Here is a 19,693-nt window from a genome sequence, read left to right as displayed (position 1 = left end):
TCCTGCTTTTCTGATATTCTACAGCGATTCACTTTGTTTCACTAACTTCAAAGAATCTTCAAAACCATCAACTGGTCGTTTAGTCCTGATTCTAACTACAGTAAGCTACTTAAGGAAGGCTTTCCTTCAGTTAGCACCTCATATTAAATATGATAAATATCACTTTTTGGACAGGCTATGACCACATAGCCTGTTATTATCTTAGTAACCACAGTTTGTTGGAGGATTTTCAATCAGGATTTAGTGGTGGATGTTAGTAGATGTTTCTCTGTACTTGTCCCGTTAGATCTCAATGCAGCATTTAACACACTTCCTCATCACATCAAAGAGATTAGAACAATTAATTATCATATTATGTGGTTGCTTTAAACCGTATTTATCAGATTTATCTGTGTATATTTTTAAGATACAGTCAGTCATCTATGCAAACAAAAGTTAGTCATGGAGTTCCACAAGATTCTGTGCTTGGAGTGATTCTTTTCACCTTACTTTCCTGAGATAATATTGGCTGTTCACCCTGAACCTGGTTCTGCTCGAAGTGTGTGCAAAACTTGTAATAATACTTGTGCCCATAATGTAATTAATTTCAGATAACAATATTGTGCATGCAAGATAATAATGTCTTATGTTATTTCAGTATACTGTATAACTGAATGCCCAACACATGTTTTCAGACCCAGACCTTTATTAGTTGTATTCTTTATACAGAACAAGCCAGATTTATGAAAACCTTTCATTTAGGGCCATATGTACACATTAAATAAAAACTAATTAAAAAATAAACACAAACACAATATGTGTATTGCTTGTAAATGCTTTATTTTTTATTTCGTTTTCTAAGAAGGTTTTTCATTATGCATTTAAGCAAAACAGAACATTTTGAACCAAACTAAACCCTAGCAATAATGAAAATGTCACTTCATGAACACTTGATAATGATATGATAGATGAAGCAAAACAGTGCAACAGACGTACAGTAGGAAAAGTTTTGTGTATGTATGTTTTGTTAAAGTGAACAAAGGCATGAAACAGCTTATAAACTCTTGGAACAATAAAGAAAACCTCAAGAACAGAAAGTAGACAGAGTGATCGTACATGTAGAAACGTCAAAGTTGAAAGTCACACAAGCTCAGCTCCTTGGACAGATGCCTTGCATACAGGCCTCACAGTGAGCAGGTTCATGGGGACTCTGGGCATCAAAGCTTCTGAAATGCCTACTTTTTCTGCCCACAAATTCATTATAGCATTTTTTTCTGATCTGCTCCACCAGATTATCCATGAGGACAGCGATGTTCCCAGAGCTGATGCTGGGCTCCTCCATTTGACCATCGTCACACGTCTTACATTTCTGATGGAGGGGCTTGGCCTTGACAGTGCCCTGCCTGTATGACAGGCGCATGTGGAAGACCACCATTGCTTTGTTGGAAGCCCAGACTCTCCCACACTTGCTGCATCTGAACCTTCAAAATGATAGAGGACCAAAGTTAAAGAGACAACCAAGGCTTGTTGAACAATTGAAATTTAAACTTTTGTCAAGACAAACTTTTAGGTCTGGTGAAGGTTATTGGGTTAAAATAAAAGCTGGTTGATTTGACTTGACTACTATAGTGTAGACAGAGAAGAGTGCAATTGTGCATTTCTAGATGGAATGAGAAAATGTTTATATGCTGTTTGATTATTTTTCTTACACGATTCTAAACTAAAAAATATCCCAACCCCCCCCCCCCAACATGGATAAATAGTAATAGTAAAAAATGATTTTAATAAAATATAAATAATTTTTTACCAACAAAAATGAAATATTTTTTATATTTCAGCGGTGCTTATTACATATCAAGTCTGCAGGAGCTCCAGCAGAGGGCGTTCATGTTACACACAAGACAGACAGACAGATAGATATAATGATATCGGCATGTAGGTAATTAAAGCACATAAAGCAACAGAAGAATAATACAAAGTAAATAAACTCTAACAAATATTTGAAACGTAACAGAACAAAGAAATATATACATCCAGGATTCAGCTTAACATTACTTCTAAGTCTCAAATATAGAACAATTAAAATGAACAAATTAGACAAGAGTGCATAACTGAATGTAAACATGGGCTACTTGTAAAGATACTAAACAAACAACATGCCAGTCCAAGTGTAAGCTAATAAGAATACATGAAGTATTCACAGCTAATTATTGGCAAATAGTAGCAAATAATGGCTTATGATGTTAAATGGTGACAAGTAGAATCATCAGCACTGCTACATTCGCACAAGATAATTGTTTTGTGCAAACTGTATCGCCTAATTTATATTAAATTAAATGTGCATCCCTCTGTCCTGCACACTGACCTTGCACAGGTGCTCCTGACGGTCATCTTCCAGCCCTTGTTTGGGTATTTCGGGGCAAGACTCTCATCAAACTCCAGACTCCAGGAGTCTTCTTCTTTAAGAATCTTTGCTTTATTTTGAAAGATCCGGGTCCAGTCTGAATGTGCCATCTTGTCAGTGCAGTAGCGCTGGCGGCAGAAAAATACACTCGGACAGCTGATCTTACAACCCCGTACAACCTGAAACTATGACTCACTGAGGCTGAGAGACTGGCACTTTGTACCTTCTTATTGGTCTAATAGAGAGTTTGGGGGAAATGAAATCTAAAATACGGAGTAGGTTATGGTTTCATTAAGTTTCGTTTTCCAGTGTTGTTGTGAATGGAATGTGAAAGCTTCAATTCAAACAACTTTATGCAATTGGTTTGCAGCAGAAAAGCAAAACACATGAGAAAAAACAAATAACACAAAAGAGATAAAAATATAATAAAGTACCTAAAAGAGATACCAATGACAAACAGACTGATTAGTAAACAACCCGACTGAAAAACCCCACCGAAAAAAACGAAAAGTTCAATAATAGTAATAATCAATAGCAGAGTAAAAATAAGAAATAGTAATAATTAAGAAATGATAATAACAATGGTAATTTATGAACTGGATATGTTGGAGGGTTTTCTGTCTCTCTCTGTGTGTGTGTGTGTGTGTGTGTGTGTGTGTGTGTGTGTGTGTGTGCATGTGTGTGTGCATGTGTGTGTGTGTTTGTGTGTGTGTGTGTGTGTGTGTGTGTGTGTGTTTGTGTGTGTGTGTGTGTGTGTGTGTGTGTGTGCGTGTTGTGCTCTGGTCCTGACAGGCGCTAATTTTAATAATTAGATAATTTGATGTTATATAATTTTATGGTTGTGTTTTTCTCATACTACATATGGGAGTTTTTGTGTTTGTTGTGTGTTGAAACTCAGGGTGTGTGTGTGTGTGTTCTATTTTTGGCATGATAGTGCTCTGTCTCTGCCTGATGGGTGTGACACTGAGATCAGAGTCTTTCCTCCGGTGCCTGCTCAGCTGTTGATATTGGTCTGTCAGGGTTTTATTGGAATTAAACTGAAACCTCTCATTCTCTAAAGCTACATATCAAACACATATGATAAATTGTGATTAGTGCAAGGTTATTTTGTTTTCACTCTTCATTTTCAATTTCAGTTTAGTTTCAATTTTGTAAAAATGCTTCATTTTAGTTACGTTTTTACAAGTTTTAGTTTTTGTTGTAAACGGTTCAGAGAAAGATATCAAGCAACTTCTTTAAAAAATATACCTAAAAAATATTGGGTAAGGGAGCAGGTGTTCTTTGGTGTCAGAGCAAATCTCCTGTCTTATTCAAAGTTATTTATCTCTGACATCAGAATATGGGATGAAAGAGTATATTTGAATATTCTGTTTATGATGAAAGCGGCTGTTTGAGTGCATTGTGATGTTTTCTTTTCCATCCTCCTAATACTGCATCCTGTGTCAGTGTTGTAGTCAAATCACCAAACCTGAAGTCTAAGTCGAGTCCTATTACCTGAGTCATGCCTTTATGACACTGTTAGCCCAATCCACAGTGATAAAACTGCAGTCCGTGCGTCACGTTGACATACCCAATGCTGCGTATACATAGGCTGTATCTACAAGTTTACAGAGTATACACACCGGCAAAAAACACTGTCTCTCACATGCACAATCTGCACCACCATCAAAAACAAGCTTACCTGTTAGCTGGAGGTCTGCTGATATTTCCTGCCAATGTTTTCTTGATAGGAGGGTGAAGTGGATAGTTCCTCATCAAAAAGTCCCAAGAACTGTTTGGTCCGAAATCAGCTAATGTGGTACAATCAGGATACTTACTTGAATATTCAACATCTCTCTTTTCTAGTATCCCTATCTGCACGTATCAAATAGTATGTGAAATACTGAAGCGATATGCAGCGAACAGATCAGTGAGTCCTTTACATGTCAGTCATTTGTATTTTTATCGATATTCAATTATCAGAAATGTATGGAGATATATTTGTCAGTATAAAAAACATACACTTTTTCCTGTTTGTTTGAGCTTTATTAACATGTTTCAATTAATAGGCTTTTTCATGCTTTTGAACTAATGTGTTGACATGTTACAGAAAACGGACCTCTTACAACATAAACATTAAAGTCTATGTGCATCATCATATTATATAGGCCTACATGTGAGAGATGGTAAATACAAGGAAACAAAATGGCAGGAGGAAAACTAATAAGTGAGGCTTTGCTATTATGAGCTTATAGCCATTAAAACGCAAACAAACAAGTCTTGTTACAACAAAACAAAAACAAGAAAATGTCAAGAAGATATACTGCACAGAATGAGAACAAACATCGCAGTCTTCATAAAATCTTCCTTATATTAATGCTTTAAGACACAGATTTGTATACACATGAATATATCTTAAATAAGCTTATACTTAATATTATTTTCATATTAGCTAGACTCTGATATGTAAGCCTCACATTTGCATCTCCTGTGTACAGATGCCTTCCCTACAGGCCTCACAATGAGTGGGCTCATGGGGACTTTTGACATCCAGCTTTTGGAACGGACGGTTCACTTGGCCCAGGTCTTCATGGTAGCATTTTATTCTGATCTTCTCCACCAGGCTCTTCATGAGGATGTTGATGTTGTCAGGGGTAATACTGGGCTTCTCCATAGGAGCTTCTTCGCATTTTATGCAGTCCTGACGGAAACGCCTCACCTTGACGACACCCTGGCCATCTTTTAGCTGCATGTGGAAGACCACCATCACTCTGTTGGAAGGCCAGCTTCTTCCACACTCGGTGCATAGGAACCTTGAAATTGATAATATTAAAGAAGTTAAAGAAGGCCTGAACTGACTTTGTTTTGCAAAATGACAACGGTCTGAGTCAAACTGAAACCCAATTATTGAATGAAGCAAAAAAACAAGAGAAAAGAAAAAAGTGAATCTTTAAAATTGCCGGAAAAAAATATGGATAATCTTGCTTAAATATTTGCTGACACATTGAAGCCAGTGGTGGATGTGAAAAAAGACCTTTCATATTTCACCTCTTCTACACTTACAGCAGATGGTTTCACAAAGGCTTTTAAATTTGGCAGACTAGAGACACCTGGTGGTCTGCTGAATGTATGGCAGCCCTTAAAGACTGAAGTATAACAAGTTAACAACACATCACTGTTTGTGTTAGCTGTGTCATGAAGCAGCACTTCCTGAGGTCTACCCAGCTGATTCGAATTATATTGGTCTGTGTGAAAGTCAAGTCTATATGTGTCATCATTAGATCAGAAATCCTTTTATTTAGAATTCATATTAAAATTGTCTAGATCAGTGAAATTTGATTGTAAAATATGTTGCAGACAAAATACTTAATAAAGTTATATTGTCCATGGAGCCAGAATCATCCACCCACCACTGCTTTCTCACTGTAAAATAATCCATCTGTTTTAAGACTGGGCAAGGCCTTACATTTCATCTTCTGAAACCTTAACCAACATCTTCTTTTATCTTAATCTTTTATGAATTACACTCATGACCTTGGTCAGATCATTCACACGGACATATGTTAGTCCACACAATTTTAAATAGTACAGGAACATGTCAGTACGAGCAAGCTTTTTATTCACTGTATAATTATACAACTGTACCCTTGTTTAATACTACCTTCTACTACCATTACTCAAAATATAATCACAAACAGAAGATCATCATTCTCACCTTGCACCTGTGTTCTTGATATACTGCTGCCAGCCTGGCTTTGGGCTATTAGGAACAAGAGTATTGTCAAATTGAAGACACCAGGAATCTCCTTCTCTCATACTTGTTGCATAATTCTGGAAGATGCTTGTCCACTCCGGTTCAGCCATCCTGTCAGAGTCAGTGTCAACACTGCTGGTGTCAGAAGAGGAAACAAACTCTCACAGCTGATCTGGCCAGTTTATAAACAGAATGACTCAACTTCCCGAGAAACGAAACTTAAAGTGGAAACCTGTTTTCTCACAATGGATATCTTAAAACCATTCAATCAGGTTGTTGAGATCATTACAAATATAATCACTTGAGTATGTTTACGTGTGCGTGTGCATGTGTGTGTGCGTGTGTGTGTGTGTGTGTGTGCGTGCGTGCGTGTGTGTGTGTTGTGCTCTGGTCCTGACAGGCGCTAATTTTAATTATTCATTAATTTGATGTTATATAATTTTATGGTTGTGTTTTTCTCATACTACATATGGGAGTTTTTGTGTTTGTTGTGTGTTGAAACTCAGGGTGTGTGTGTGTGTGTTCTATTTTTGGCATGATAGTGCTCTGTCTCTGCCTGATGGGTGTGACACTGAGATCAGAGTCTTTCCTCCGGTGCCTGCTCAGTTGTTGATATTGGTCTGTCAGGGTTTTATTGGAATTAAACTGAAACCTCTCATTCTCTAAAGCTACATATCAAACACATATGAGAAATTGTAATTAGTGCAAGGTTATTTTGTTTTCACTCTTCATTTTCAATTTCAGTTTAGTTTCAATTTTGTAAAAATGCTTCATTTTAGTTACTTTTTTACAAGTTTTAGTTTTTGTTGTAAACGGTTCAGAGAAAGATATCAAGCAACTTCTTTAAAAAATATACCTAAAAAATATTGGGTAAGGGAGCAGGTGTTCTTTGGTGTCAGAGCAAATCTCCTGTCTTATTCAAAGTTATTTATCTCTGACATCAGAATATGGGATGAAAGAGTATATTTGAATATTCTGTTTATGATGAAAGCGGCTGTTTGAGTGCATTGTAATGTTTTCTTTTCCATCCTCCTAATACTGCATCCTGTGTCAGTGTTGTAGTCAAATCACCAAACCTGAAGTCTAAGTCGAGTCCTATTACCTGAGTCATGCCTTTATGACACTGTTAGCCCAATCCACAGTGATAAAACTGCAGTCCGTGCGTCACGTTGACATACCCAATGCTGCGTATACATAGGCTGTATCTACAAGTTTACAGAGTATACACACCGGCAAAAAACACTGTCTCTCACATGCACAATCTGCACCACCATCAAAAACAAGCTTACCTGTTAGCTGGAGGTCTGCTGATATTTCCTGCCAATGTTTTCTTGATAGGAGGGTGAAGTGGATAGTTCCTCATCAAAAAGTCCCAAGAACTGTTTGGTCCGAAATCAGCTAATGTGGTACAATCAGGATACTTACTTGAATATTCAACATCTCTCTTTTCTAGTATCCCTATCTGCACGTATCAAATAGTATGTGAAATACTGAAGCGATATGCAGCGAACAGATCAGTGAGTCCTTTACATGTCAGTCATTTGTATTTTTATCGATATTCAATTATCAGAAATGTATGGAGATATATTTGTCAGTATAAAAAACATACACTTTTTCCTGTTTGTTTGAGCTTTATTAACATGTTTCAATTAATAGGCTTTTTCATGCTTTTGAACTAATGTGTTGACATGTTACAGAAAACGGACCTCTTACAACATAAACATTAAAGTCTATGTGCATCATCATATTATATAGGCCTACATGTGAGAGATGGTAAATACAAGGAAACAAAATGGCAGGAGGAAAACTAATAAGTGAGGCTTTGCTATTATGAGCTTATAGCCATTAAAACGCAAACAAACAAGTCTTGTTACAACAAAACAAAAACAAGAAAATGTCAAGAAGATATACTGCACAGAATGAGAACAAACATCGCAGTCTTCATAAAATCTTCCTTATATTAATGCTTTAAGACACAGATTTGTATACACATGAATATATCTTAAATAAGTTTATACTTAATATTATTTTCATATTAGCTGGACTCTGATATGTAAGCCTCACATTTGCATCTCCTGTGTACAGATGCCTTCCCTACAGGCCTCACAATGAGTGGGCTCATGGGGACTTTTGACATCCAGCTTTTGGAACGGACGGTTAGCTTTGCCCAGGTCTTCATGGTAGCATTTTATTCTGATCTTCTCCACCAGGCTCTCCATGAGGATGTTGATGTTGTCAGGGGTAATACTGGGCTTCTCCATAGGAGCTTCTTTGCATTTCTTGCAGTCCTGACGGAAACGCCTCACCTTGACGACACCCTGGCCATCTTTTAGCTGCATGTGGAAGACCACCATCACTCTGTTGGAAGGCCAGCTTCTTCCACACTTGGTGCATAGGAACCTTGAAATTGATAATATTAAAGAATTTAAAGAAGGCCTGAACTGACTTTGTTTTGCAAAATGACAACGGTCTGAGTCAAACTGAAACCCAATTATTGAATGAAGCAAAAAAACAAGAGAAAAGAAAAAAGTGAATCTTTAAAATTGCCGGAAAAAAATATGGATAATCTTGCTTAAATATTTGCTGACACATTGAAGCCAGTGGTTGATGTGAAGAAAGACCTTTCATATTTCACCTCTTCTACACTTACTGCAGAAGGTTTCACAAAGGCTTTTAAATTTGGCAGACTAGAGACACCTGGTGGTCTGCTGAATGTATGGCAGCCCTTAAAGACTGAAGTATAACAAGTTAACAACACATCACTGTTTGTGTTAGCTGTGTCATGAAGCAGCACTTCCTGAGGTCTACCCAGCTGATTCGAATTATATTGGTCTGTGTGAAAGTCAAGTCTATATGTGTTATCATTAGATCAGAAATCCTTTTATTTAGAATTCATATTAAAATTGTCTAGATCAGTGAAATTTGATTGTAAAATATATTGCAGACAAAATACTTAATAAAGTTATATTGTCCATGGAGCCAGAATCATCCACCCACCACTGCTTTCTCACTGTAAAATAATCCATCTGTTTTAAGACTGGGCAAGGCCTTACATTTCATCTTCTGAAACCTTAACCAACATTAATCTTTCATGAAGACCTTGGTCATATCATTCACATGGACATATGTTAGTCCACACAATTTTAAATAGTACAGAAACATGTCAGTACGAGCAAGCTTTTGATTTACTGTATAATTATACAACTGCACCCTTGTTTAATACTACCTTCTACTACCATTACTCAAAATATAATCATAAACAGAAGATCATCATTCTCACCTTGCACCTGTGTTCTTGATATACTGCTGCCAGCCTGGCTTTGGGCTATTAGGAACAAGAGTATTGTCAAATTGAAGACACCAGGAATCTCCTTCTCTCATACTTGTTGCATAATTCTGGAAGATACTTGTCCACTCCGGTTCAGCCATCCTGTCAGAGTCAGTGTCAACACTGCTGGTGTCAGAAGAGGAAACAAACTCTCACAGCTGATCTGGTCAGTTTATAAACAGAATGACTCAACTTCCCGAGAAACGAAACTTAAAGTGGAAAGCTGTTTTCTCACAATGGATATCTTAGAACGATTCAATCAGATTGTTGAGATCATTACAAATATAATCACTTGAGTATGTTTGACCCAAAAGGAAAAGGTAAAGCATATGTGATGAGAATGTAAAAAAAAGCAAAATAATTATTTTAAGGATGACTATTATTGCTTAAAAGTTAACTTGAAGTAGCATAAATGTTGCAGTTAACAATGTATAAAATCAGAAAGAAATACAATTAGTGTGGATTTTCCATGATCACCTGCTTTCTATGTTTCTTAAAAAAACTTGGCCCTCACGGATTGTAAGAGAAACAAAACTGAAATGTTTCATTTCTATTCGTGCAACACTGCCACCTGCTGGTTTCCTACTGCTACGAATGCTACAATTTGAGTTTACTTTTATTCAAAAAGAGATTAAAGAAGTGTTTATCAGGCTTAGCGGGCCACAAATTATTCTTTTATGATGCCAATATTGTATCCCTCCCTGTTTGCACATTAACCTGAGTCACAGGTCGGCCATCAGTGAAAGATCACACAAAGATTACAGGATGCTGCTCATTCAATAATAAAGTCATTGACATTTATTCTTTATAACAGATATTTTGCATGTAGACACGTGTTTTCAGCAGCTTATTCCACTGACTAATTCAATAAATCCAACCTTTGTCTCTTGGGTAAAGCAAGCAAGACTGGAAGAGTTATGTGATAAGGATTGTCCTGGACAGTTCTATCAAAGACAAACACTTTAGAGACTAGTCTCCATATGCTCTTAAGCCTTAGCGCTTCATGCTCTTTCAGTGAAACAATTTCAGATGGGTTTGAATTTGACTGCAGTTGAAGAAGTCTTAAAAATCAGACTTCATGATGAAAACTGCATTAAATTGGATCCATTGCCATGGACGGAGTGCTGATCTGCTATTACTTTACTGATGCCAATCAACATGGGAGTAAAGGGAATTTATGGAAATGGAAGAAAAAGTGGATGCATTTTAGAGGACCAAGATGAGAAAGGCTTTCCTTGTCTGAGAAAGAATAGATAAGAATAAGGATTTTTCATATGCCTCACATCAGTATAAGGAGAAAAATACACGACAGTCAGTCATTAGTCGCAGGGAACAGGAGTCTATTTCATGTGGTAGAAAGTATTTTATTTCTGTTTTTAAGAGTTTCTCATTAAGAAACATTCAGTAAGCGAGACTCCCTTTCACAAGGCCGCCAAGCCATGTTTGTTCCAATGTAACCACGCAGTACCCAACCAATCAGGCTTTGTTACTAATCTTACTTGTACTTACTGGATTTTATTTTTGAGAGTTCAACCATATTCTCCACCTTCATCGGCCAAAGTTGTCAAAGAGATGGCACAGTTGTAACTTCCTTTACAATGACTGAAAATTAAAGGAGAGGCAATGAGAAAACGGCTGCCCACCTCCACCAGATGCACATGACGAATTAACCCTTCTGCACACCTGGACACTAGTGACCGGAACTCTCTCTCCCCTTACCACTGACATCGTCCAGATGGCTCCCTAGCTCCATCTACTGGTGTATGAAGCCACTTCTTTCCACTGAAATTAGGCAGGATCTAGATTCTCAGGTGAGCCCTATTATCAACATTCTCTGCTCTCCATTTCCACTCTCTGCTCCAGTATTTAGCATCCCTGTACTCATCACCAGTGTCCGTAAGCACCGCCAGTTCCTCCCCAGCACAAGTTTTTGTAACCAGGATGACTTAGTTCTAATTAAACCAAAACCATTGCCATCTGCTAGTGGGCCCTCCTGTGACTCTGAGCAAGTTTTATTTAACCCACAGACTTTTAAGTCAAGAAATGGCTTAGATTTTATGCATTTAAATATTAAAAGTCTTTGTGCTCAGTTTAAATTAGATCATCTGAAAACTCTTGTATCACAAACTGACCCAGATATCCTTGTGCTGACAGAAACTTGGCTTAAAAAGAGTATCCATGATTTGGAAGTTGCAATAAATAATTACAACTTGTACAGAAAAGACAGAGAGGGACGAGGAGGTGGCGTGGCTATATATGTAAAGGACTTTATATCTGCGACTGTTCGAAATACTGTCTCTATACCTCACTCGTTTGAATGTATTGCTCTACAAATTCAAATCTCTTGTAACAGATCATTGACTGTGCTAGGTGTATATAGACCACCATCAGCTAATCCCAGTGCTATTAATCATTAACAGAAATGTTTTCTCAGTTCAGTACTTCAGAAATCCTGGTTTTGGGTGATTTTAATTTAAATTGGCTGTCAAATGATACATTGAGCTTAAAGGAAATGTGTGACAATCTAAATCTATCACAGATCATAACTGAACAAACTAGACCAAATTTGAAAGATCCCTCAAAATCAACATTGATTGATCTAATTTTTACCAATAGGGACAAAATTACAGCCTCTGGGGTCTTTTCCCTAGACATCAGTGACCATTGTCCTCTGGCATGTATAAGGAGTGATAGACTAGCAAAATCTAAGCCCAGGATTGTACTCAAGAGAAATTTCAGAAATTTTAATGAACAGGTGTATTTAATGACATTGTGAACAGTAATATATGTCAAACATCTGAAATACCTGATGTGGACCATGCACTTGAATATTTTACAAATACATTTCTTGAAATTATTGACAAGCATGCACCTTTTAAAAAGTTAAGGGTCAAAGATAGATCAAGCCCATGGTTCTCCACTGAATTATCTTTACTCTTAAAGGAAAGGGACAAAGCCTGGGCATTAGCAAGAAAGACAGGCACAGCAGCCCATTGGCTTTTATTCAGACAACTCAGAAATAAATGCAGATTTTCACTGAGAAAAGCTAAAACCTCTTATCACCAGGAGTTGATTTCTAGTTGCTCTTCAAACCCATCAAAATTCTGCAAAGCAGTGAATATAAACAAATAAATCCTCCCCATCTCTCCCTTCTTATGTTATTTTAAATGAAGGCCAAACAAATAAAACTTAAGATATTTGCCGTGCTTTTAACCTTCATTTTGCTGATTCTGGGAGTCAGTTTGAAACATTGTACTCTGAAAACACTGTTAATATCCAGCCGCCGGCTCATATTCCTACTTCCCACAACCATTCCCCTAAATTTACTATACAGGCCTTCACTTCCTGTAATGGAGGCTCTGCACTCTATAGATATTAGGAAAGCAAGGGGAGAAGATAATCTAGAGCTGTACTTTTTAAAACTCTGTGCCCCTCTAATCAAGGAACAAATTTCCTATATTTTTAATCTTTCAATTACCACTGGAGTTGTCCCTCAGGTTTGGAAGTCAGCACACATCGTCCCTCTGCATGAGGGCGGCGACAAAAACAAACTCAACAACTACGATCTCCAAACTGTCCAGCCTCTCTAAAATCTTGGAGACATTAGTCAACAATCAACTAAAATCATTCCGTTCAAGAAATTCTGTATTAAGTCCTCACCAGTCTGGGTTCAGAAAAAAAACACAGCACCACATCAGCAATTACCTTTGTCATAAATAATATTGTATCTGCTGTTGATCAAGGGAAATACTGTGCTGCCCTCTTTGTTGATTTAACGTTTAACGTTGATTTAAAGCGTTTGACTCTGTTGATCACACCATACCCCTGCAGAGGCTACATGATGTTGGTTTTGACAACTCCTTATTTAAATGGTTCCAGAATTATCTGTCTAATAGATTGCAATGTGTGACTGTACAATCTGATCGCTCTGAATACTTACCACTATCAAAAGGGGTTCCACAAGGTTCTGTATTGGGTCCTGTGCTGTTCACGATCTATATTAATAATATTGCTTCTGTATTTACAAATTGTAAGGCCCATCTCTACGCTGACGACACAGTTTTGTATTGTTTTGCTGAGACTGCACATTTAGCAATGGAAACTTTACAAGAAGCACTTCAAAAATTACAAAATGCACTCCTTTTTAAAATTATTACTGAATGCAGACAAAACTAAATATATGCTCTTTACACGAGCCAGAAATACCACAGACAATGACTTGCATATAACAACTCTGGAAGGTCACAATATTGAAAGAGTACCCCATTATAAATATCTTGGCATCTGGTTGGATCAATCCCTTTCATTTAAATTTCACATTGATACATTAACCACTAAACTACGACAGAAAATTGGATACTTGTACAGAAACAAAGTGAACTTCCCCTTAGTGAGTAGAAAGCGAATAATTGAAGCCATCTTCCTATCTGTTCTGGACTACGGGGATGTCATATATAGACATGCTTCTGCCTCCACCCTAAAATCATTAGACACAGTTTATCACTCCGCCCTCAGATTTATCACTGGTGACAAATATTCCACTCATCATTGCATCCTGTACGATAAAGTTGGTTGGCCTTCACTAACAGTTAGACGTGAACGGCATCGGCTGCTATTTATTTATAAATCACTTGTGGGTAATCTACCAGCATACATCACTTCTTTATTAATCTGGGCTGATAATCAGTATCAGACTCGATCAAGTGACTGGCTAATGTTAACGGTTCCACATGTAAAAATGAACTTTGGGAAAACATCCTTCACCTATTGTGCTGCACACACCTGGAACACAATACAAAACCCATTAAAACTCAATACAATGGTTACCATGGGTCAATTGAAAAACTTGATCACAGTTCACTGTACTCATGAGTGTAAATGTTATTAACTGTAGTTACCTGCTTACTGCTTATTCTTCTGGTCTTATAATCTATGTGTTTCGTCTTTGTTGTTTTTTGTCTTTTTTGTCTCTTATTCGTTTTTTATTTGATGTCATTGTAAATGAGGGCTTGCCCTCAGTGATTTCTCGAGAATAAATAAAGGTAAAATGAAAATGAAATGAATGAAATATTTCAATACCTGATCTTTCAGTTAAATCACCAAGAAATGCAAGAAATGTGGCTAAACTGTCGATTAACATTAAAAGAGAAGCACAATAACAAAATAGCCAAATATTTGACAATGCATTAAGGCCCATTAAATAGAATTGTCATTCTTTCAAGTAAACACTTATATTAAAAGAATGAAAAATGCCCAATATTTTATCAATGAAAGACTTTTAAAGAATTTCGCAAATGTTTGACATGTTTAAAAATTAATTAATAAATAAATACTGATAATAAAAGAGAGAAAAAAAACGTGATTTCCGTGCTTTTATTTTGAAACAGGAACTGGGAAGCGACGTCGCTATGGAAACGCTAAAAGTCGCAGCATAGATAGCAACCGTGTGCCTTCTCTATGTCATATTTGTAGTAAAGTTCTCATTTGATTTACCATGGAGGGGTCAAACACATACCTCATACGACCCAATCACCAGCACAAGTGAGTGGGTCGGAGTGGTTTAATAAAATTGCTTGCTGGAGAATGTAGTTTGCTAACGATATGTTTTGAGCTAAGTGTTAGGTCGTAAGCTAACTTGACTTTTTGCGTTTGTTTCATTTTAATATGAACTTCGATGACTTGTGTTTATTTTCCTCCTTGTCGCCCACTGTTGAATATTACAGGTTTAAGCCAGCTGTTGTGAAGGAGTGTATTCGTGAAGTTGTAAGAGAGAGACTGTCCGGGCTGCAGTACGACCCAGATGAAGTGCCAGATCTGTCCCGTTCACTTGCAGACTGCATAAAGGACAAAGTGAAGAGTGAGTGATGCTTAATCCACCTCAGAATAAGTAACCATCAAATAACTGTTGTCATTTTGAGTATTCTTTAAATCAGTAACAGGAATAACAGTGACATATGGGACTGAGTGCTCCCCCATTGTAAAGATTTCCACACACTTCATGAGAACACATTCACTATCTTGTTGTCATAAAGGCAGCAAATCATAAGGAAAAAGCAAGTAAAGTGTAAACTGAACACAAAATGTTGCCAGATGAATAAACCGGAAAACAATGTATTCAAATATCTTTGTTCAAACATTTAATGACAGTTCACTTTCCTTCTTTAACAGATGCAGGGTTGGATAGATATAAGCTTGTTGTGCAGGTGATCATTGGAGAACAACGAGGGCAAGGAGTCAAGTGAGTTGCTGAATGCAGATGTAGCTTTTGATGACATGAAATTGATGCAATGTGTATATGTCAAGCAGACACAAGCCAAAAGATAGCTCAAATTAAGTTTTAACAAACTACTTTTTACTTAAACAATCTAGTTGACTGAGTCACATCTAAACTTTTAAATCCACTGCACATAAAATTATTAAGATGATATTTTTGATCTTAGTTTAATAAGCAAATTAATCCACATCCCATAAGTCACTATCACCCTCCTCTTCTGTTTTACCAGGATGTCTTCAAGGTGCTCGTGGGATGCTGACACAGACAACTATGCAGAGGATGTTTTCATGAACGTAGGTGTCTTTGTTTTAAAGGGGGGTTGTTTTAAAAGACAACTGTTTAACTAAGATGTTTTTTCCCCTCTCTATAGGACAGCTTGTTCTGTACAGTGGTCGTTTTTGGAAGCTATTACTACTGAGAGGATGACTAAACCTTCTTTCAGCTAAAGATGAGAGGTGATCACTCGAAAAAAGACTGCTCATCGTCAGCCAACACGGTGTCTGTGGAATGACTGTAACCCTCACCCAACACAGATGAAGTTCGCTCGTCCAGTGTAAAGGTGATGGCACTTGTGCTGATACTGAAGTAATTTTAAAATGAAGGACTTTATCAGAATGTCATGATTTGGCAAGATTATTCAAGACTGACTCCATTTATTAGCTGATGATTGATGACACCTTGACTAGAAATGTGAAAATTAAGATGTCCTGGAGAATGTGAGACTCATTATAGCATATAGCATATTATAAAAAAAATATGTTTTACTACATAAGGCAGCTGATTTTGAAATCCACAAGTGAGATAGCCAACTTAGTCACAATTTCTTTGTTTGTGTAAACTGAATACTTAAAAAGCATAGTAACCAGTGTTCAATATTCTCAACAAGTCACATTACTAAGCAGTGTCATTAGATTATTTGCGGTTCCTTGTGATTACAAGCTTTACCTGCATAATAGAAGACTGCAGCAATAGTATCAAGTACCTGTGAGTACTTACAAATGCAACAACTAAGTAAAGGGAAATGAATGCAATACTACTGTTTGTGTGTTGGAATTAGCACAGCAGTTACAGTAGAGGTCAGTATTTGCCTGTGATTGTCAGTGTCATGTCTGAGATTAAACAGTTACAGTTATCTGATACTATAGAATAAATAAATGATGACCACATTCAGCATTTGCACCTCGACCATAAACAAATCAAACCACTGATGAAAGATTGCAGTGTATTTCCAATTGTGGGGGACAAAAAAAACGAGGATGGAAACAAAAGTAAAGAAATATAACATACATACATTTATCTGCCCAGCCCGCATGGGTTTACACAACACAGTGAATGAAAACATTTCAGGACCGGAGTGCAGAGTTGGTCTATTCATTGTCATGGAACAAAAAGAGAAGAAAAAAGCAAGATAAACCCTAATCAAACAGAATATCTTGTCCAAGCTTTTATGACAAAATTATTAAGTTAAAACACATCAAACATAAACAGACATTCAAGTTTTTGCACATCTGTCCACCACAATACTTCAGGTTTTTGACGAGCTTCTTCATGAAACAATAATTCTCTTAAATCATCATATTTTGTATGTTGCAAAAAAAAAAAAATGGGACTCAGTTTCCACTTCATCCAACTCACACATCTCACAATGTCTGTGAGAAGGACCAACCAGAAGATTTAGACATGCTTGGGATCTTCAGAGAAAGATGCAGGATTACTTACTTATTTTAAACAGAAGTCTAGTGGAATCAGACCAATCATGTCATGGAATATCCATCACTTTTCATTCAAGGTTAAGCGAAGACCGGCACAAAGCTCCAGTGTGAAAAAGATTGCCCACAATACCACACCTCAGAGATGGATAATCATCAGCTGCCTGCATCAAGAAAGGTGTTTATTTATTATCTAAATATCTAAATGATGGCTTCCTTTAGTTTCAATCCACCACATCACCAAATGATTGTGGTGACCAAATTACAATAGACTCTTCATACATTAATTAACACTTCATTTCAAATCGTTTTTCTCACTGGGAAAAACAGCATGGATTACTAGTATACTTTTGGATATTTTACATGTATTTTATGTTCATGAAATATATTAAAATGATATAACTAAAACATCCATGCCCAGGACAGTGAAATTAATTAAATTAAAGTGTGGATTTTTGTAAGTGCGTGGACCCACTGTTACATTTTCAGTGTGCCAAAATAATATACATCTCTTAAACACGTGTTCATTCACATTATATCCAATAATAATTATACATGTCTATAAATGGTAGTTTTTAGTTGAGAAGCACGACACTTCAGAGAATCTTTTGAGCTCACCAGGCAGCTGAGAACACAGCTTATCAAACTGTTGAGGAAGTTTGATCACAGGCGTTATTTCACATGAAATGGAGTGACCAGAAATACTGAAATCCCATGCAGAGCTTTTATTTTCTGTATATTTAGGTTAGTGTTTTGATCGTCATGTTCAGAAAGTAACTTTCAGGATTAGGTGTGAAGATCCATAACATTTGTATTATGGAATGTTTGTCTCATTAAAATGGTGTATTGCATTCTTCAGATGTGTCTGTTGTTGCTTATTTCACATCAGCTTTATGGTTCCTTAAAAGATGTCTATTTAAGTATTATTATCAGACTGTTAACGTTCCCTTTAAATGTATTATTTGAAACCATAGACAGTTACCTGACAAAAAGAAAGGAAAGAAAATTCACTCAACAGTCTAGAGTTCGACTCTTTCTCATGTGAACAGTGGACGATATAGATATTCCTTTTTTCAATCAGCTAGGTCCTTATCACGTGTTCTTTTATTTTTGTGATTACTCTTGGGGGTCTTTATTCAATTCAGCGAGCGATTCATCAGCTGGAATGGCAAATGCCTCTCAGACTATAAATAACAACTAATGAGGCTGTTGAAAAAAATCAAGCTTATCTGAATCAATTAGTCAAATGACATGCTGGATAAACATGCCACACGGATTGGTCCTCCTATTTCCTTCTGTGAAGTGCAACTGAGTGGTGAATGAATCACTACAGAGGCTTAAAAACATCAGAGATATTATTTGGACATGAGAAGTCTTTATTGAAAGTCAAATTTAAATTTATAGTAACGCTCAATTATAATGGGTCATAAAAATTGCATACCATTATCAAAACTATATTCTAAGCAGTTCCCTTAACCTTTGATAAAACACACCTACGTTTAAATGATCAAGTGATAACAATATGAATTCATTCATAATTTTGATGGATTTAAGAACTTTTCATCCTAATTAAGGGAGATAATGGAGACTCTTTTTTAAAATACCGTATTTTCCGCACTATAAGGCGCACTTAAAAGCCTTTAATTTTCTCAAAAAACGACAGTGCGCCTTATAATCCGGAGCGCCTTATATATGGATCAATTGGTTAATTGGTTGATCCATACTGGTTGTACACGGCGCTCAGCGACACTGACTCGGATAATGACGAGAGGGAGCCGGGCATGTTGGATGCCGTACTCGCAAAACTGTTCAATTCAGACACTGAAGAAGAAGAATTCAAGGGATTCGTGGACGGGGAATGAACTGAAAAAGTGAGCTTTACATGTTATACGTAACTGAACAATGTTGAGTTATGCACTAACGTTTGAATTAGCGGTATCAGACTGTGTTTCTTTTACGTGTTTACAACTGAACAAGGCTGGGAGATATTGTGAATATGCACATTAACGTTTGAACAACGTTGAGTTATTGTGAATGCACTATATTTATATATTCACAATATCTCCCAGCCTTGTTCAGTTGTAAACACGTTCTATTCTATGCGCCTTATAATCCGGTGCGCCCTATATATGAAAACAGTTCTAAAATAGGCCATTCATTGAAGGTGCGCCTTATAATCCGGTGCGCCTTATAGTGCGGAAAATACGGTAATCCTATTTTCTTATTCCATTTAAATTTCTTATACTAATACATGCTTAAAATCACT

General features: G+C 36.8%; 4 protein-coding genes across 4 annotated transcripts; 1 reads left to right on the top strand and 3 right to left on the bottom strand.

Moving 5' to 3' along the window:
• Positions 1-800: 800 nt before the first annotated feature.
• On the bottom strand, positions 801-2,656 carry LOC109987990 (receptor-transporting protein 2). Its single transcript, XM_020639296.3, has 2 exons — positions 2,345-2,656; positions 801-1,460 (listed from the first exon to the last, which is right to left on the bottom strand). Exons 1-2 carry the CDS (start codon positions 2,491-2,493, stop codon positions 1,130-1,132), a joined length of 480 nt encoding a protein of 159 aa, XP_020494952.1. The 5' UTR covers positions 2,494-2,656; the 3' UTR covers positions 801-1,129.
• A 1,730-nt stretch (positions 2,657-4,386) lies between these two features.
• Positions 4,387-6,342, bottom strand: LOC109987954 (receptor-transporting protein 3). The gene is made up of 2 exons (XM_020639243.2): positions 6,078-6,342; positions 4,387-5,175 (listed from the first exon to the last, which is right to left on the bottom strand). The coding sequence occupies exons 1-2, from the start codon at positions 6,224-6,226 to the stop codon at positions 4,836-4,838; spliced, it is 489 nt and encodes a 162-aa protein (XP_020494899.2). The 5' UTR covers positions 6,227-6,342; the 3' UTR covers positions 4,387-4,835.
• A 1,385-nt stretch (positions 6,343-7,727) lies between these two features.
• On the bottom strand, positions 7,728-9,610 carry LOC109987953 (receptor-transporting protein 3-like). Its single transcript, XM_020639242.3, has 2 exons — positions 9,397-9,610; positions 7,728-8,516 (listed from the first exon to the last, which is right to left on the bottom strand). The coding sequence occupies exons 1-2, from the start codon at positions 9,543-9,545 to the stop codon at positions 8,177-8,179; spliced, it is 489 nt and encodes a 162-aa protein (XP_020494898.1). The 5' UTR covers positions 9,546-9,610; the 3' UTR covers positions 7,728-8,176.
• A 5,217-nt stretch (positions 9,611-14,827) lies between these two features.
• Positions 14,828-18,285, top strand: dynlt2b (dynein light chain Tctex-type 2B). Its single transcript, XM_020639274.3, has 5 exons — positions 14,828-14,985; positions 15,168-15,301; positions 15,613-15,682; positions 15,948-16,011; positions 16,089-18,285. The coding sequence occupies exons 1-5, from the start codon at positions 14,939-14,941 to the stop codon at positions 16,134-16,136; spliced, it is 363 nt and encodes a 120-aa protein (XP_020494930.1). The 5' UTR covers positions 14,828-14,938; the 3' UTR covers positions 16,137-18,285.
• The last annotated feature ends 1,408 nt before the right edge of the window (positions 18,286-19,693 follow it).

Source organism: Labrus bergylta, chromosome 6 (genome assembly GCF_963930695.1).
Source record: "Labrus bergylta chromosome 6, fLabBer1.1, whole genome shotgun sequence".
Classification (NCBI taxonomy): domain Eukaryota; kingdom Metazoa; phylum Chordata; class Actinopteri; order Labriformes; family Labridae; genus Labrus; species Labrus bergylta.
Note: the sequence above shows the minus strand (reverse complement) of the source record. Positions and strands in the feature narration are given on the sequence as shown.

Excerpts from the sequence above, each read along its gene's own strand:
- LOC109987954 (XM_020639243.2), bottom strand. The coding sequence starts at position 6,226 with ATGGCTGAACCGGAGTGGACAAGCATCTTCCAGAATTATGCAACAAGT. Across the intron at positions 5,176-6,077 it reads ATCAAGAACACAGGTGCAAG|GTTCCTATGCACCGAGTGTG; the intron begins GTGAGAATGATG and ends ATCAATTTCAAG.
- LOC109987953 (XM_020639242.3), bottom strand. The coding sequence starts at position 9,545 with ATGGCTGAACCGGAGTGGACAAGTATCTTCCAGAATTATGCAACAAGT. Across the intron at positions 8,517-9,396 it reads ATCAAGAACACAGGTGCAAG|GTTCCTATGCACCAAGTGTG; the intron begins GTGAGAATGATG and ends ATCAATTTCAAG.
- dynlt2b (XM_020639274.3), top strand. The coding sequence starts at position 14,939 with ATGGAGGGGTCAAACACATACCTCATACGACCCAATCACCAGCACAA. Across the intron at positions 14,986-15,167 it reads CGACCCAATCACCAGCACAA|GTTTAAGCCAGCTGTTGTGA; the intron begins GTGAGTGGGTCG and ends TGAATATTACAG. Across the intron at positions 15,302-15,612 it reads CATAAAGGACAAAGTGAAGA|ATGCAGGGTTGGATAGATAT; the intron begins GTGAGTGATGCT and ends CTTCTTTAACAG.
- LOC109987990 (XM_020639296.3), bottom strand. The coding sequence starts at position 2,493 with ATGGCACATTCAGACTGGACCCGGATCTTTCAAAATAAAGCAAAGATT. Across the intron at positions 1,461-2,344 it reads GTCAGGAGCACCTGTGCAAG|GTTCAGATGCAGCAAGTGTG; the intron begins GTCAGTGTGCAG and ends ATCATTTTGAAG.